The sequence below is a fragment of the Monodelphis domestica genome, chromosome 3 (assembly GCF_027887165.1).
Source record: "Monodelphis domestica isolate mMonDom1 chromosome 3, mMonDom1.pri, whole genome shotgun sequence".
In the NCBI taxonomy this organism is placed as follows: Eukaryota; Metazoa; Chordata; class Mammalia; order Didelphimorphia; family Didelphidae; genus Monodelphis; species Monodelphis domestica.
The window spans coordinates 274,651,328-274,669,229 of record NC_077229.1 but is presented as its reverse complement, the minus strand read 5'-3'; the positions used below and the strand labels follow the sequence as shown (position 1 = coordinate 274,669,229).

Below are 17,902 nucleotides of genomic sequence, written 5' to 3'. Positions count from 1 at the left end.
TGGGGTCTTATGTGGGAGCACCGAAAATTCAGCTTTGTTTTTATTTTTAAAATATTATATTACATTAAATTTATTTTTAAGCCCTTTCCTTCTATCTTAGAATCAATACTGTGCGTTGGTTTCAAGTCACAAAGGTGGTATGGGATAAGCAATGGGAGTTAAGTGACTTGTAAGGGTCTCCCAGCTAGGAATTGTCAGTCCTGAGGCCACATTTGAACCGAGGAACACCCCTCTGTAGGTCTGGCTGTTCGCCTCCCCTTCTTTCTTTTCAAGGTTTGACTTTCCCCAACGAGATCACACTTCATGTGTGTTTTCTATCTCTTCACTGCTTCAATCAAACCCATCTCAAAACCCTTTAAAATGCTTTTAAGCAAGTGGACCCAAGAAAAATTTAAATGATCTAGAGACAATCATGTCCTCTTTTAAGGTACTTTTTTTCTGTCTGATTTGAATGAGGTGACCATCCTAACGGGCCACACCTCAGAGAGGCACCTAGAACAACGCCAGGCAGGCATCTTCATCTCTATACGCTAAGCAGGGCCAACACTAAGCAGATGGCTTCTCTCTCAGGCACATGGTGTGAAAATAATATTAAATGAAATAGCCATGGGAGTGTGCTGCGTGTGTGGAATGAGGCCCTCCAATTCCAACACTTTGAAAGGCAAATGGTTCATGAATAAAGACTGAGAGGAAAAGTACAAAAGACCAAAGAGCACTGGAAACGACAACAGCACTTTTCTGTAGAAGTTCAAGCTCAGAACTTAGCCATTAATTCATTTATTTAATTAATAAGAACTGTTCAAGACCTAATAGGTACAACGAATTTTAGAGATATCAAGGCATCTCTGAAATATAAAGTTTAAATGAGAAGTAATCTATGACTATAGTCTGAATAAAGGAAGAATAAGTAACAAACATAGATAATACAATAACATAAAATACCAGTGGATTAGAGCATTGGGTTTGGAATCAAGAAGTCATCTTCATGAGTTCAAATCCAGCCTCAGACATTTACTAGTGCTATAACTCTGGACAAGTCATTTAATGCTGTTTGCCTCAGTTTCATCATCTGTAAAATGAGCCGGAGAAGGAAATGGCACACGACTCAGTACCTTTGCTAAGAAAATTGCAAATGGCACCATGAAAAGTCGGACACAATTGAAACGACTGAACAATAACATTATGATAACTAGGTTAAAGAAGTACCAAACATAATGCTGCCGTTAATCCAGGATGGAAAGTCTTTGCTGAGTGGGGATTAGAAAAACTTTCACAGAGCAGTTTTGCATTCAAGCTGGGCATTAAAAAGAGATAGAAATCTAACAAGCAGAGAAAGAGAGGGAGCATTCCAAGCCTAAGAATAGAATGAACAAGGCAAAGAGGAGAAGCTGGGTGGCACAGTAGATAGAGCACTGGCTTGGAGTTGGGAAGACTCATCTTCTGGAATTCAAATCTGGTCTCTAACATATACTAGCTGTGTGGCTATGACCTGGAGAAGGAAATGGCCAACCACTGCCGTATCTTTGCCAAAAAAACACACCCCAAACCCCCCCCCCCAAATAACCCTCAAATGGAGTCATGAAGAGTGAACAGGGCTGAAATGACAGAACAACAATAACAAAGGCAAAGAGATGGGAGAGTGTGAGACATAAATCAGTACCAAAGAGGAGTCCGTTTTAGGGAAAACATAGTTTGTGTGAGGGTGTGATAGGATAAAATTGGAAAGGGAGGATCCACACCATGCTGCAGAGGATCTTGAATGTCAGCCTAAGGAATCTGGACTTTACTGCATATACTTCTGTTAACGTTTATTTCTCCCAAGAAAATGCAAATCAAGTCAATCAAGCATTTGGTAAGAGCCTAGGAAGGACCAGGCACTATGCTGAGCTCTTTGTCTTTTTGTCATTGCATCCTCAGTTCCTAGTGCATATAGTATTTGCTTGGTAAATGCCTGTTGATTACCATTATTGGCGATGACTATGCATAAGTGCTTGGCTGGGAACATGCTGGAAAGATGTGTCTGCTCCAATTCAACCTGGTTCATTTATCACACCCCACAAGCTGTAGAGACTTGGAAAATTCTTGATTTCCTGCGGAGTGGACTGTCTTTATGGAAATTGAGCCAAGTCAGTTTTTTTTTTCAGTCACATAGGAATTTGCTGCAACCATAGAAACCTAGACCATGAGAGTGTTCAATAAAAGTCTCTCAGAAAAAAAAAAGATGGGTGTGCCTTGCTTTCTATAATAGGTATGCTTTTAAAAAGCTAGTAAGTTTTCAAAGATCAAATCACGCTTTCCCAGTGATTTACATTAGGATTTCAGAAATTCATCATGGAAAATAACAGAAAGTATTTATTAAATGATTACTGTGTGCCAAGCACTGTGAACATTAATTAATATCTTCATTTCTGATTGAGCTTCAACTGATAGTTGCTGTTTCAAGTTTTTCTTCTCTTTCCCTTGCCCAAGACAATTCCCTTTACCAAATGGTCAAGTGGTCAGTCCCTGGTCAAGTCTTTTGTAATGCAAATAATGACCCTTTAGCTGATATATAATTTAATAAGTTATATGATTATCTTTTGGTTTTTTGAAAGCTAGGTAAATCTGGACTAGTAATCATATAACCAATTCACATTCATATAAGTACTTTTCTGACAATTTTGTGAATCAATTGTTACTGTCCTCGTTTTTTGTATGTGAGAAAACCTGGTAAAGTTAAGTGACTTTCCTAGAGTCATTCAGCTTGTAAAAATAAGAACTGGGATTCAAACCCAGGTGTCCCGACTATAGATCCCATTCTTTTGTGTTTTTGTTTCCCTTCTGTCCAGTATCAATTCTAAGACAGCAGGGAAAGGGCTAGGCCACTGGGGTAAAGTGTATTGTCTAGTCACACAGCTAGGAAATGGTCTGAGGTCAGAATTGAGCACAGATCCTCCTGACTCCAAGCCTGGCACGCTACCACTGCTCTTCATTCCCTACCATGCTTCCTCAGAGTGGCATTAAAGCAAGTCAACATGACAGAGGAGAATTTATGCCAAATGAGAGGTGAGATTTCCTAAGTATCCACTGTGAAGATAATGAATACAGAAAATAATAGAATTAATAGGATCCTTTGAGATCTTTTAACCTAAGCCCTCCATTTGACAAATATAGGTCAGGTCTGGTGACTTTCCTAAAGCCATTCATTTAGTAGATAAATTTGAAACAGAACCAGGATTTCAAGACTTCTGGTTCATTTTTATTTTTGTTAAGACACAACAATCTTGTTTTTTAAAAAAAAGCAAAAAAAAGAATAAAACATCAAAAAATCTTTTGGGGGGCATGGCAAATTAAAAAAAAATTGCCTTTTTTTTGGCCCAGCAATAACACTACCAGTCTTGGGTCCTAAAGAGATTTAAAAAAATAATGGAAAAGGATTCATGTACAAAAATATTTATAGCAGCTCTTTTTGTCATGGCAGAGAACTGGAAATTGAGGGGATGCCCAGCAAGTGGGGAATGGCTGAACAAGCTGCAGCATATGATTATGCTGGAATACTATTAGGCTATAAGAAATAATAAGTAAGGTGATTTCAGAAAAATATGGAAAGACAAATGAACTGATGCAAAGTGAAGTGAGTGGAAGCTGGAGAACACTGCCTACAGGAACAGCAATATAGTACAATGATCAACTGTGAATGCCTTAGCTATCCTCAGCAATAAAATGATCCAAGACAGCTCTAAGGCACTTAAAGACAAAAATGCTCTCCACCTCCAGAGAAAGAACGGATGGAGTCTGAATGCAGAGAGAAGCATACTATGTTTTCCTTTATCTTTCTTGTGGGTTTTTTTAGTCTGTTTGCTTTCACAACATTACTCATTTGAAAATATGTTTTGCATGACTGCTTATGTATAACCTATAGCAAATTGGATGCCTTCTCAAAGCAGGGAATTGGAATTAAGAATTTTAAAAAATAAATGTTAATGAACAAGTCACTTAACCCCCATGACCTAGTCTTTACCATTCTTCTAACTTGGAACCAATACCTGATATTGATTCTAAGACAGAAGGTAAGGGCTTAAACAAAATAAATTAATAAACTAACAAACAAATAAATAAATGTTAAAATTTGTTTTCATATGTAACTAGGGAAAAATAAGATATTAAAGAAGAGAAAAAAATTATTGCCATGCCTTAACTGGCTGAAAATTCTAAATGTTTTCTATATATAGAAATAATATGACAGGGCTAGGAGTTCAGGGATGAGATTAGGAGATGCTAAAGGAAGTTGCTAAAGAAGAATGATAATATGGTAACATTTATGTAATAGTCTTTCAATAAATATGTTAGACCTGTATATATGTATGTATTATGGAGGAGCTGAAACAGCCGGGAGAGAAAGCAAAAAGATCTCACTTTTCATTTATAAAAATGTCCAATCTGAGGGTTGAGTTGAGGATGCAAGAAAGGATGAAATCAAGTGAGAAAAAAAAGTAAAGGTTAAAAGATTAGATGATGGAGAAAAGGAAGTAAAATTTGGACACTTTCCATGTTCTATCAAGCATGTTTCTGGTTGTAGAAATACGGATCATTTTATTGGGAAGAACAATTTTATTTCCCCTCAGTTTTTTCTTTTCCCAGTTAAACCTCCTCAGGTCCTTCCATGATGTCTTCTTTCTCCCATTATGTAGTTTCCAGACTGGCTTTCTTGCTATTCCATCTTCCATTTCCACTCCTCTGCATTGGCCATCCCACATGCCTGGGACACCCCTCCCTCTTTGTCTCTGCCTCACAGCATCCCTTACTTCTTTTAGGGCTCACCTCAAGCACAAACTCTTTCCTGAGCTCCCCAATGGCTTGTGCCTTTCCTCCTTCTATTTATTCCCTCTTTATTTCTGCCTTTGAAGGCAAGGAATTTCATTTTTGTCACTATCAAACTCCAGGGCCTCGCATCATGGTCTGCATGCTTTGTTGTTGAGTCATTTCAGTCATGTCTGACTCTTCTGGGGATTTTCTTGGCAGGGATACTGGAGTGGTTTGTCATTTCCTTCTCCAGTTCATTTTATAGAAGAGAAAACTGAGGCAAACAGGGTGAGGTGGCTCCTCGACAACTGAGGCTAAAGGAAGAACTCCTTCACGCGGCACTCAAAGCCAGCCCTATTCTTCTCCTTAACGCCTATTCTAGCCTCACCTGGTGTGATTTCAGTCTACTCGCAGCATTGCTTAAAGGATGGCCCATGTTTGAGCCTCACTTCAGAACTTCACTGTTCAAGTCAACAAGCATTTATTAGGCATCTACCTCGTGCCAGGACGAAGCCCTGGGGATAAAGGAGAGGGGACATGCAAACAACTACATACAAACGGGGCAAATTCAGGGTAATCAATAGCTGTGTGACTCTGGGGGAATCCTTTTTCTTTCTGAACCTCAGCTTCCTCCTACTTTCTAACATTTTCCCTTCATCCGTGAAACAAGGACAATAATAATAAATAATAATATATTACTAATAAATAAATAATATACTAAATAATAATTAATAACAAGTAAACATAATAGTAGTAAAATTATCTCATAGTATTGTTGTATCAAGGCCAGCTAATGGTACAGTGGATAGAGTACTGAGCTTAGAGTCAGGAATGTTCTTCTTCCTCAGTGCAAATCTTGTCTCAGACATTTACTAACTGTCACTCTGGGCAAGTCATTTCACCCTGTTTGCCTCAGTTTTCTTATCTGTAAAATGAGCAGGAGAAGGAAATGCAAATGACTCTAGTATCTTTGCCAAGAAAACCCCAAATGGAGTCATAAAGAGTCAGACATAGGGCTGCTAAGTGGTTCCATGGATTGAGAGTCGGGTCTAGAGATGGGAAGTGCTGGGTTCAAATAGCCTCGGCCTCTTCCCAGCTGTGTGACCCTGGGCAAGTCACATAACCCCCATGGCCTAGCCCTTCCCACTCTTCTGCCTTGGAACCCCTATACCGTATTGATTCTAAGTCAGAAGGTAAGGGTTGGTTTTTTTTAGAGTCAGACACAACTGAAAAACATCTGAACAACCACAAAAATTGTTGTCTCGAATAAGTCAATGTATGCCAAGGACTCTCTGAGCTGGAGACGGCTTTAGGAAGGCAAGCCATTAGGAATGTTATTATTGATGTCATTGTTATTACAGCTCCTACCTCTCGTGGCTGTTGTGAAGAACAAATGGGATGATGGGGAGACTTGTAAACCCTGGAGAACTCGCTGATGTTATTTTAAATGGGTGCTTTTATGTGTTTTATTCTTATGAGGACTGTGTGGGCTCTTAGTGACCACAGAGCTCTTTTCAAAATCCCTGTAAACTCTACTGGGCCATCTAGTCTGGGATTTTGCAAGGTACCAACATAAGGTTTACCAGTCTGTTGTTGATGGAATCAACCCTATTCCAACTCTTTAAGAATGGCTGCAGAGGGGGCAGCTGGGTAGCTCAGTGGACTGAGAGCCAGGCCTAGAGACAGGAGGTCTTAGGTTCAAATCTGGCCTCAGACACTTCCTAGCTGTGTGACCCTGGGCAAGTCACTTAACCCTCATTGCCTAGCCCTTACCACTCTTCTGCCTTGGAACCACATAGTATTGATTCTAAAATGGCAGGTAAGGGTTTAAAAAAGAAAGAAAGAAATAAAGAATGGCTGCAGAACTGACCTCTATTTTTTTTTTTCTGGTAGCTCCTATTCTCTACGATTTCTTGAAGATAGTTTAAAATGGCTTTCAGATCCAGGCTCTGAGGCGTGTTTGTTTTCCAGACATGCTGGGTCCAGATATCTAAACTCACTGAAAGCATGGAAGCAGGGGATGATAGAGCAGGGTGGGTTGGGCCAGGGATGACTAGGGGTGAATATTGACAGAACCATGAGGATGGTGGTGGGAAACTGAATTCAATTTAATCTATTCTGTGTGGAGCACTCTCTGGCATGGAGCTCAGAGGCCAGCTTACTTCAACTGTCTCACTGGGTGCCACACAGGTAGAATGTGTTAAAGGCAGGATTTGAACCCAGGGCCTCTGACTCCATAAGCCAGTGTGTGGCATTGACTGAAATAAAATATTGAGATTAGAAGTGATCCCTTCCCTCATGAAACTTCTATTTTCTTTACTTATTTCACTGCCGTACCATTTTCTTCCCCTTTTTTATCCTCTTTGATCAATCAATCCACAGAAGCACCTACTATGTGCCAGGCACCATACATTTTCTCTACCCCTTCAGAATTATTTTCTTTCCAGTTTATCCCATTTATTTCATCTTAAGAACATACTAAGGAGGCTCAGATGAACAGATCTTCAAAGCAATTTATCATAACTGTAAAAAAGCAAATTTCATCTCACATTTTTCCCAATAAGCTTAGTAAGAGGTCACCTGGCTCAAATTTTTTCAGCCTGCAAGAGAACTGGAATTAGGGCAAGATGAGGAGTCTCATCAATCATTCTACTTAATAAAAGGGAAACTTCTTCACAATTAGAATTGCCCCAAACTGGGACAGGCTGCCTCAGGAGGTGTAATTCGATTCTGCCGTTATTGGAAGTCTTCAAACAGAGGGGGAAGGACTGAACGGTAATAAGGAGTAACCCTTATGCAGCTTTCTAGATAAATGATTCACCTAGCTCTCCAGGGAGAGAGCATTTTAGCTCTCTTTGGAAGGTTTGCAGAGCACTTTGCAAAGGGTATCTTATCTGGTCCTACAGATGATGACACTGACAGAGGTTAAGTAGCTTTCCTATCTGAATTCAGGTCTTTCCCGTGGCACCCCTAAGATGTATCTAGATTTTTAAAAAGGGATCCCGATGATAGAGGATGGAATACGTCAGGCCCGGGACCTTCTGATTCTGAGATGGCAGGTCTTAAAGAAAGAATCTAGAACAGAAAGATCAAAGCCTTTCCCCGCGTGCTTTGGGGAAAGGACAGGACCGTAAGGGAAGCTGTCCTCACCGATGAGCACCCCAGAATGGTTTGCAAAAACAGCTCATTCCCCTTGGGTCACTGCTCTAGGGAGCACGATGCCCCAGCCTCTTGGATCTGGAGATGAATGAGCAATATCTTATAGCTTCCCTCGGAAGCTGCCGAGGAAACAACTGGTTTCCTACTTGTTCGTGGGGTTTCCCAGTCACCAGCGCTTGCTCCTGGGTAGGCTGCTTAGGTATTTATTTCGATAATGCTCTACCAATCAGAATATCTGACTGGCCTGTAAGATGGGGAAAATAGGGCCGGTTCCTGCTACTAAACAGTATCTAGGAATCCTGGCAATCTGGAAAGCGGCGTCACAAAGTTGTCTTTTGAGTGAAATTTATGTTCTAAAAAAGGTTTGAGTATTTTTGTAGCTTATATGTATGTTTTATAGTTTAACAGGTTTTACAAGGCAGATGCATAAATTCAAATAAATTTTGGGCAACGGTCTTTCAAGCTACATACGGAAGGTTTCGATTCAATAGCAGAATTGCTACGTAGGAATGAAACAAAAACCTAACTCTAAGAGAATTGAGAAGGAATATACTTGAATCAAACCTTGGGGTTAATTGGAAAAACTGTTACTAGATGGTTCATTGGAAGGCCTGCATTCTAGTCTTAACTCTACCGTACCTGCTTGGACTAATCAACTTAACCTTTATGGGCCTCAGTTTCTTTCCTCTTTGAGGGAGGGCAATGACTTAAGGTGGACTTCTATCTTTTTTTTTTTATTTAAAACCCTTACCTTCTGCCTTGGAACCAATACTGTTCCATCTCTAGGCCTGGCTCTCAATCCACTGAGCTACCCAGCTGCCCCCTGGACTTCTATCTTTATTAAAGAATCCCATGATTCCCAGGCTTACTGGGGAAAACAGAAACAAAAATCAACTCAACAAAAAAACAAAATAAATCGGAACCACTGATAAGATAGATATCTTTAAGAGATACACATCTCTTAAAAAATTAAAAACGGCTATGGTTGTCCTATAAATGCACAGATTGGAAGTAAATGTGACTGAACAAGCCCTAAAAATCTTTGAGAAGAAAAAATTGTTCATGAGACGCCATAACCGTACCTATGAAAACATACTATTTTTCTATGAATAGGCTCAAGTGTGATTTCTGAGAAAATAAGTCTTAAAAGAACCATAATTTTTAGTGCTACAAAGCCAGAACCCAACTTTTTATTATAAGCTGTATTTTATAACACCAAATGACAGCACTTCTAGGGTTTAGTCATTCTGTGAGTCTGACTAAAAGACTTTTCGGCTATTTATATTTTTTTTATGCTGAAGGGAAGAGTGTGAGTGGAGACCATATGGTCTATTGTAAATCAAAGAGAGATCAAACAAAATAGTTATTTGCCACAGACTGACTCCCGGGAACTGTTTTCTAAGTTGAAGTTGAACCCGCCCCCTTTCAAGTGGGACACTTAAGAGAGAGACCCAGATCTAGACTACAGATTAGCGGGAGAGAAGCTGCCCTTAAGAATTAGGGAATTGGAGAATCCTAGCGATTCAGAGGACCTTAAAGGGTCAGCACTAAAGGAGAGAATCGGGTCTGTTCATTTTTGAAGACGGCAATGAATTGCTCAAAGCAATTGATTAGAATTCTGTGCCACTGTATCTCAGTTTTCTCAACAAGCTTTGTAGGAGGTCATCTAGCCCAGCTTCCAGGGTGCACAGGAACTGGAATCAGGGCAGGAGAAGGCATCTCTTAGCAAAGACGGAGAATCCTCTCCAGGTACCAAAGCCAACATACAGAGCAGCGAGCCATCTGGGGCTACTGACTTATGAGAGTGGAATGCTTGGTGGGGGGGTGGTTTGGAAGGTAGAAGAAAAAATGTTTTAAACAACCCTTTTTTAAAAATTCAAACAAGGATTTCTAAACAAAACAAAACTAGTTGAATCTTATTAAAAATGCAGGTTGTTGATCCTAATGCCTGCCAACTTTCAGATACAGATAGGGCTCTTTGTTTAACAGGGATTGGCTTTTTAGAATTTCTGGCCTGCCAGGGGCTTTTTGTTTTCTGTGGATAGGCTGGGCTGGCTCTCTCTCTCTCTCTCTCTCTCTCTCTCTCTCTCTCTCTCTCTCTCTCTCTCTCTCTCTCTCTCTCTCTCTCTCTCTCTTTTTTTCCCTTAAAGGGAAGGGTTTCACTCCTGTGAGTCCAGGCCAAGGAAATGCCCCCTCTTCCCACACCACCCCAGGCCAGGCCAAATCACACCATCCCCTCTAGTTCAAACAGGAAAGCTGACCCGGAGACTTTTGATTGCGTAGTACCTGCCATTCCTCGTATCATGCTGCCTCATGTTCTTGATAAAATGAACCTTCTTAAAGTTCTTTGGTCTGGGTGAACCTGACAGGGTCCGACATCTGAAAAATAAAGCAATTAAAAATAAAAACAGAGTTAGTTCCTTGCTGGACAGCCAGACGGTCACTACACAAAGACAGGAAGGAAAGACCAGACAAATGATTTGAGTCACCCTAAAACAGAAGCCAGAGCAGCAATACTGAGGACAGTAAGTTCAGGGCAAGAAGGATTTCTCTCTCAGTCTCTCTCCCTCCTTCTCTCTCTCTCTCCTCCCCTCTTCCTCCTTCCCCCTTTCTCCTGTCGGTCTGTCTGCCTGTCTCTCTTCTCTCTCTCCCTCTCTGTCTCTCTCTCCCTCTCTTTTCTCTCTCTGTCTCTCCCTCTCTTTTCTCTCTCTGTCTCTCCTTCTCTCTCCTTTGTCTTTCTCTTTCCCTCTCTGCTTCTGTCTGTCTGTCTCTCTCCCTCCCTCCCTCTCTCTCCATCCCTGTCTCTCTGTCTCTTTCCAAGGCAGAAGAGTGGTAAGAGCTAGGAAATTGGAGTTAAGACACTTGAACTCAGGACCTCCCATTTCTAGACTCCATCACCGAACCACCTAGCTGCACTGAATCCAATTATTTCTAAATTCTCTTCCATCTCTAACACCCTATATCTTATTGATTAAAAAACAAACAAGCAAACACTCTTTCCCCCCCTCTAATATCTCAAACAGAGGCAACATTTCATTCAGGCATATATCAAGAGAATTTTATTTTTTTCAAGGTGAATATTTGTTGAATGGTCAGTTATAGAGGAAGTCCCCCCCCCAAACTGAAGAAATTAAAATCTAATTAAATTTCAGAAGAGCAGCTAAAGTTTACTTCAAAACATAGCCTTAAAACATGAGACACAGAATAATAATTTTGGGGGAGACACCGAGGTATGCTTGGGCATATCTGACATATGCAGACCATTTATCTTTAATAGCTCAATTCTAGCAAGATGCACAAGTTAAAAAATATGGGATAGTTTTGCAGTCTCCTAAAAAGTCCTTCAAAAGATTGGTGATTGTGGGGTCACTAAGTGGCTCAGTGGGTATAGCCTGGAGTCAGGAAGTCCTGAGTTCACATTTGGCCTCAGATATTTCCTAGTTATATGATCCTGGACAAGTCACTTAACTCCATTTGCCTAGCCCTTACTGCTCTTCTGCCCCGGAACTGATACTTAACATCGATTCTAAGACAGAAGGGAAGGGTTGGGTTTTTTTAAATTAAGTTTTAAAAAAGTGATGATTTCAATGATATGAGTATGACCCTCTCCATTATGCAGATGGTCTTCAAGAATTATGGTGGTGCAAAAAAAAAAAAAGATAATCAGTTGGATAATTCTCTGTGATAGGCCTCTTTCAGGTTCCTTAGGCTAGTCCTGGGATGTCAGACAAGTCCATCAGGAGGATGCTACTCAAGGCCTTTGAGCAAGGACTGGGTCAGAATTTGTGCTCCACAAAGGTAGTTTGCAAAAATGCTGCAGGCCAAAAGGCACTGGGGGAAGGTTTTGTGGAAAAAAATAAAGGATTTTTGGGAAAAACAATCCTGTGTCTACACAGGCTAGAGGGGGTGCAGAGCTGAAGTAGTCACATTCCAGTGGCTCCCACTTGCCTTTAGGACAAGACATAAACTCACCTCTTTAGCTTTTAAAACCATGACAACCTGTTTCTAAACATCCCCACCCCTGTCCCCTGCACACTGATATTTATACAAAAAGGCCTTTCTCTGTTCTTCTCTGTTCAGTTGCCCCTACTTTCATCTTTTTATCTCTAGTAACAGGCTTTGAATAAATGCTTGCTGGTCAAATTATTCATTTGGCATATTTGTAGTACACAGACAACTGGACAATTCTGACAAAATCCAAATCATCTATTACTGTTTTCTCAAATAATAGGGGCTTAAGATTTGGTTACCTCTATTACTCTCCACATTACTGGATAGACCACACTGTTATTCATTTTTATTATCACTGTGATCAAGTAGCTGAAATGCAGAAGAAAGATTAAATTTATTTTGTTTGGCCCCAGTAGAAAGAACTAGGAGGACTACCTGTGCAGTGGGGCAGATTTGGGCTTGAGTGGGAGGAGGAACTAAGAAATTAAAATAGTATACAAGTGAAATGGGCTTACTAACTCGTAAGTAATTAATTCTCCATCTCAAGCACCCTGGAGATCCTCAAGCAGAGGCTGGATGTTCACAGTAGATGAAGGAGTTGGCCTAGATCTCTGAACTCTCTTTCCAACTCTTGGATTTAAGGACCTAGATTTAAATCCCTTGTCTGATGTCTGGTGCCTGTGTGATCTTGGAGAAGTCCCTTACCCTCCATAGGTCTTGGTTTCCTCATCTAGAAATTAAGAGTGTATTAGCCCTATAATCATATGAATGAAACTCAGAGACACAGAAGATAGGTTTCCAAGAAATTAATCTTGTTTTCCTGAAATATATATCATTTATTCCCTTTCATACAAGGCCTGGCATGTCAGATCTCTACCCTAAGAGTATCTTATTTCCCTCTATGATCCTGTGGTCACATTTCTCCTAAAGCTACCTCCAAAAGCCAACAACTCCACAAAGATAAATAAGCAGTCTGTCCTTCTCCTGTTGGTTTCCTCAATTGTAAAGCAGAGATTCCCAAAGTTATTGTGAGCATCAAATGAGATAACATCTGTAAAGTGCACATAGTGGGCATTTAATGAAAATGTGCTTCTTGTCTTTCTTTCCTCCTTTTTCTTTCTCCCTCCCTTCTTTTCTTCTTCCTTTCTTTCTTTTTCCTTCCTTTCCTTCTTTCTTTTTTCTCTCCTTTCTTCCATCCTTCCTTCCTTCTTTCCATTTCCTCCCTTATTCTTTTTATTTCTTCTTTCATTTTCCTTCTTCCTCCCTCTCTTCCTTCCTTTTTCTTTTCATTTCCTTCCCTTTCCTTCTTTTTCTCTCTCACTTCTTTCCTTTCCTTCCTTTCCCCCCTTCTTTTCTTTATTTTCTTCTCTCTTCCTTCCTTTCATTTTCTTTCCTTCCTCTCAAGAAAATAAGGGATGTGTTGGGGAGGCATGGATCATAGATTACATATGTGGAATAAAGTAGTTTTGAAAATGATAGCATATACATATTATGTACATAGTAAGGTGTAATGTGTTTAAGGAAGTTCTTAAATGCCAGGATAAAGAATTTGAAATTGATTTGAGGAGGCAATAGGGAGTCATGGAAAGATCTGGAAGCAATTTCCTAAATAGAGTTAGGCTTTAGGGGTTTCTGTGAAATTAATAAATTACCACAAACTAAGTTTGCACCACAGTTAGGTGGTATAGTGGATAGAGTGCTGAAACTGGAGTCAGGAAAATTCATCTTCCTGAGTTCAAATATTAGGTGTGTGACCCTAGGAAACCTGCTTAACACTTTGCTTCTGTAAAATAAACTGGAGAAAGAAATGACAAACCACTCTAGTATCTTTGCCAAGAAAACCTCAATTGGGGTGACAAATGAAATGACTGAAGAAAAAAAATTATGTAAAGATAATGTTTCTAAATCCACACCTCTCTTTTCTCCTACCTCCACATTATACTCATCTTCTTCTTATGATGGTGTATTTATTCCTAAATGTCACTGAGGATCCTGGGAGGTGAAGAGTGAAAGTGCTGCTGCCAGATGCCAAGCAATGTTTTCTATTCTTTTTACAGTAATCTGAATCATTGGTGTCAAACTCAAATAGAAAGGAATCCCTGTGGGCTGCACATTAACTTAGAAAACCACAAATTAACATTACCTAGGTTGTATTGTATTTTTATTTGGTTACCATTTCCCAATTACATTTTAATCTGGTTTGGGTTGCATTTAGGAATTTTTCAAGTCCTGAGTTTGGTGCTTCCGGTCTACATGATCTTAATGGAGAATGCCAGGAAAAGGAAAATAATGTTATTAGACTTCACCCCATTCCATCATGTTCTCTCAAATTTTTTTCAAGCTATGAAGTAAAAAATTATGATGCAGGGATAAGGATTGGCCTTATGAGGCTGGGCTATGAAAGAATAAAATTCATTTAAGGATGTGGCTTAGAAAGCCCATTTCTTTAAACTGATCTTTCTTGTCCATAGCCCTTTGGCCGTGTCTACCACACCCCAGGCACTGAGACTCTCTGAGCTCCAACAGGAGTGCCCGTCCCATGATCTCGGTCCACTCTGCCTGCCCTTTACACTAAGCACGTCATAAGTCCAGCTGCTCGCCGGTGAAAGGGGTGGGGGGTTACCACTGGGACAGGGAGTGGAGGGGGAAGAGAAGTTGGAAGCAATGAAGGCAAACTTCTGTCTCCTTTCTGTTTCCCCTCCCACAGTCCTCTATCTTCATAGATGTGTGTGGAGAGGCAGAAATTGTACATGGAGCTATTTTGTGTCCTGTGGCCCTGCAGGAATCCCTTAGTGGGAAAATTGCCTTTCACTCCAACTGGGTAAGCTTAATATTTACTGACTGTAATTATTATTATTTTCAATTAAGTTTTTATTTATAGCACTTCTTTTTACATCATCATAATTCCCTCCTCTTTCCTTTTTCCAGAGTCATTCCATTGAACAAACTGTACTTTTTAGGACAAAAGGAAAGAAAAAGAAGAGGGGAAAAAATCAGCAAAACCAACCACCACTTTGAAGAAGCTGGACAACATGGGCAATAGGCCACAACTGTGGACCCCTCTCCTCTGGGAAGAGGTGGGCTGGGAGTATTCTCTCCTATCTCTTCTCTCAAGTCTTGTTTGATCTTTATAATTTTTCAACACTGGTTGCTATTTATTATTATTTCAGGAGATGCTCTTCCCCTCTAATCATCTTTCTTAGAAGGGAACAGGTTTTACAGATCACACTACCTAAACCCCCTGTATAAATCTTTTATGACCATAAATGGTATGTGTGGAGATACTTATATGTCACAGTGCAGGTGTGTATGTAAATACAGACATATGTTTATATACTATGTAACATGCATATACTGTATATATGTGATAACATATGTAGAAGTTGCAGTATATATATTATATATATGTTTTGTTCCTTAGTCATTTAAGTAGTGTCTGACTCTTAATGACCCATTTGTAGTTTTCTTGGCAAAGATACCAAAGTGGTTTGCCATTTTCTTCTCCAGTTCATTTTACAGATGAAGAAACTGAGGCCAAGGGGGTTAAACAACTTGCTCAGGAAGGAGGAAAGAGAAAAAAGAAAGGAAAAGGAAAGAAAGGAAAAAATAAAGAAAGGAAAGAAGGGAGAAAGAAAGAAAAAAGAAAGAAGGAAAAGGAAGGAAATGAAAAGAAAATGGAAGGAAGGGAGAAAGGAAAATGAAAGAAATAAAAAGAATAAGGGAAGAAGAAAAAAGAACAAAAAAGAATGAAAGAAAGGAAAGATGGGAGAAAGAGAAAAAAGAAAGAAGAAAATGAAAAGGCCTCCTCAGACACTGTGCAAGGCCAGATTTGAATTTAGGTCTTCCTGATTCTAGGCCCAGTGCTCTATATAATCACATATTTTCCATTGTATACATATATTTGTATTTCTAAACTACTTCTATCCCATTTTAGCTGTTATTTTAAGTAGGTGAGAACACATTTCATTCAATCAAAAGATTAGGTACAATAATAATTATTATGCATTATATAATAATATATGTATAGCCTATAATGTATTACCTGCCTTCTTGAGGAAGGGGGAGGATAGGAAGGGAGGAGGAAATTGGGGGAAGGGAAAAAAAAGAATGAGATTTGGGGGCATAGCTAATGTGAGAATATATTTCTCTTGGATAAGCATATTTATTTTAACTTGTGTATTTATAGCAAATTGTATTAAATTATTGTCATTACATATTGTATTATGTTATAATATTAAGATAAATCGTAACTCAAAAAAAAAAAAAGACCTTAGACTAAATGTGAAAAGTTTTGAGCTGAGGAGGTCCTCTGGGTACAAAAGGTCTGATGGCTGTTGAAGTAGAAGCAGAAGTAAGTAGTAAGTAGTAGTAGTAAGTAAGTAAGTAAGTAGTAGTAGTAGTAGTAGTAGTAGTAGTAGTAGTAGTAGTAGTAGTAGTAGTAGGAAGTAGTAGTAGTAGGAAGTAGTTAGTAGTAGTAGTAGGAAGTAGTTAATAGTAGTAGTAAGTAGTTAGTAGTAGTAGTAGTAGTAGTAGTAGTAGTAGTAGTAGTAAGTAAGAAATCATCTTCAGGTCTTAGTGTTCCTAGAGCAGATGGCAACATTCTCTCCATAAGGAACCAGGCACTGGCCAGATTGGCCATGCTTAAAATAAGCTTCTTAAGGATGGAGTGAGTGGAAGAAAAGACTTCCTGGCCCCTGGGTTATTGCTACCCCTTTCCTGCATGAGCTCTCTAAGCTTGGGTCCATTTTCCCCTGGATTCTGTCTCTAGTGGGAGAGGGTATCAAAGACTTGGGGGGGGGGGCGCTTCTTAAAGATGTATGACTATTTCTTCTCCGTTGAAAAGCTTGATGAGAGTGGAGATGAAGAGGAGGCATGCTGGAGGAGATTCAGCCTGGGGCATTAGAGAATCACTGCCACCCTTCAGAGGATTTCCTGGAATCCTAGGGAGGAGATGGAGGCAGCCTCCCTCTGGGAAGCCAATTCAGTGAGAGGCAGATCCTTCCAAATTGGAAAAATCTTCTCATCGGCAGCTGGGTGAGGGATTTTGAGTTTCCTCCTATCAGAGGACTACAGAGGCGGAGCCTGGAAAAAGTAATCACCTAGTCACCACCAAAAGGAGGAGTTCTGCAGTGATCTTGACGCCAAAGACCATCTTTCTATTAAGGAACAGAGCCCTGGTGAAGGGAATACCTAGTTAAGTCGTTTTGGTCATTGCATGAAATCATTTACTAAGATGTAAATGCCCCGGCAGCAGGAAATCCCATACTAATGAATTTATTCATTTTTTAAAAACATTTACCTTTTGTCTTAGAATTGATACTAAATATTGGTTCCAAGGCGCAAGATCCGTAAGGGCTAGGCAAAGGGGATAAGTGATTCGTCCAGGGTCACACGCCTAGGAAACGTCTGAGGCCAGACTCTGATGTCCATATTTGTTTGCATGGGATCTCATTAGAAGGGGAACTCCCTGAGGCCAGGGACGCAGCTTTTGCCTAGTTCTTAAAACACCACCGGGTTGACAGTAAGTGCTTAATAAAACCTTGTGGACTACCTCCGCCGGCCATGCTTCCTAAAATGGAGCGCAGAGGGCCAGGTCCCAGGCTCCACTTCTGAACAACGGTTCCTTCATTCGCATATGCCACATGCATTCCTATATAGTATCCCTCGAATGTCCCCATGGATCCTTCTCCCTCTGACTCTGCACATCCATCCTGAGGGGAATGAGGAAAGTAAGAGCCCAGCTCTCCTCGGCTTGCTCCCCAGAGGATGCTGGGAGGTCTCCCCAAAGGATGCTGGGAGGTCTGCCCGCAGGACAACGGGGATGATCATCCCGGAAGGGGAGCGCCCTGCCTAGTGGAACTACAGAGCCTGCACAGACACACTGTCATTGGCATGGGTTGGCTTCAGATATGTTTGTTTAAAGGCCATTCGCTTCTGACTTTTTTCTTCCTTTGCTTGCTGGCTCTGGTAAGAGAAGATCATAGGAGGAGAAAGACCTTGGGGACATCTC

At 40.3% G+C, this 17,902-nt stretch overlaps 1 protein-coding gene across 1 annotated transcript in view; it reads right to left on the bottom strand.

Annotated features, from left to right (window-relative positions):
- The window catches only part of CABLES1 (Cdk5 and Abl enzyme substrate 1), a 146,362-nt gene that overhangs the window by 67,095 nt on the left and 61,365 nt on the right, over positions 1 to 17,902 (bottom strand). The window contains 1 exon segment of the mRNA XM_007487622.3: positions 10,228 to 10,320. Coding sequence (XP_007487684.2) covers positions 10,228 to 10,320 — 93 coding nt within the window.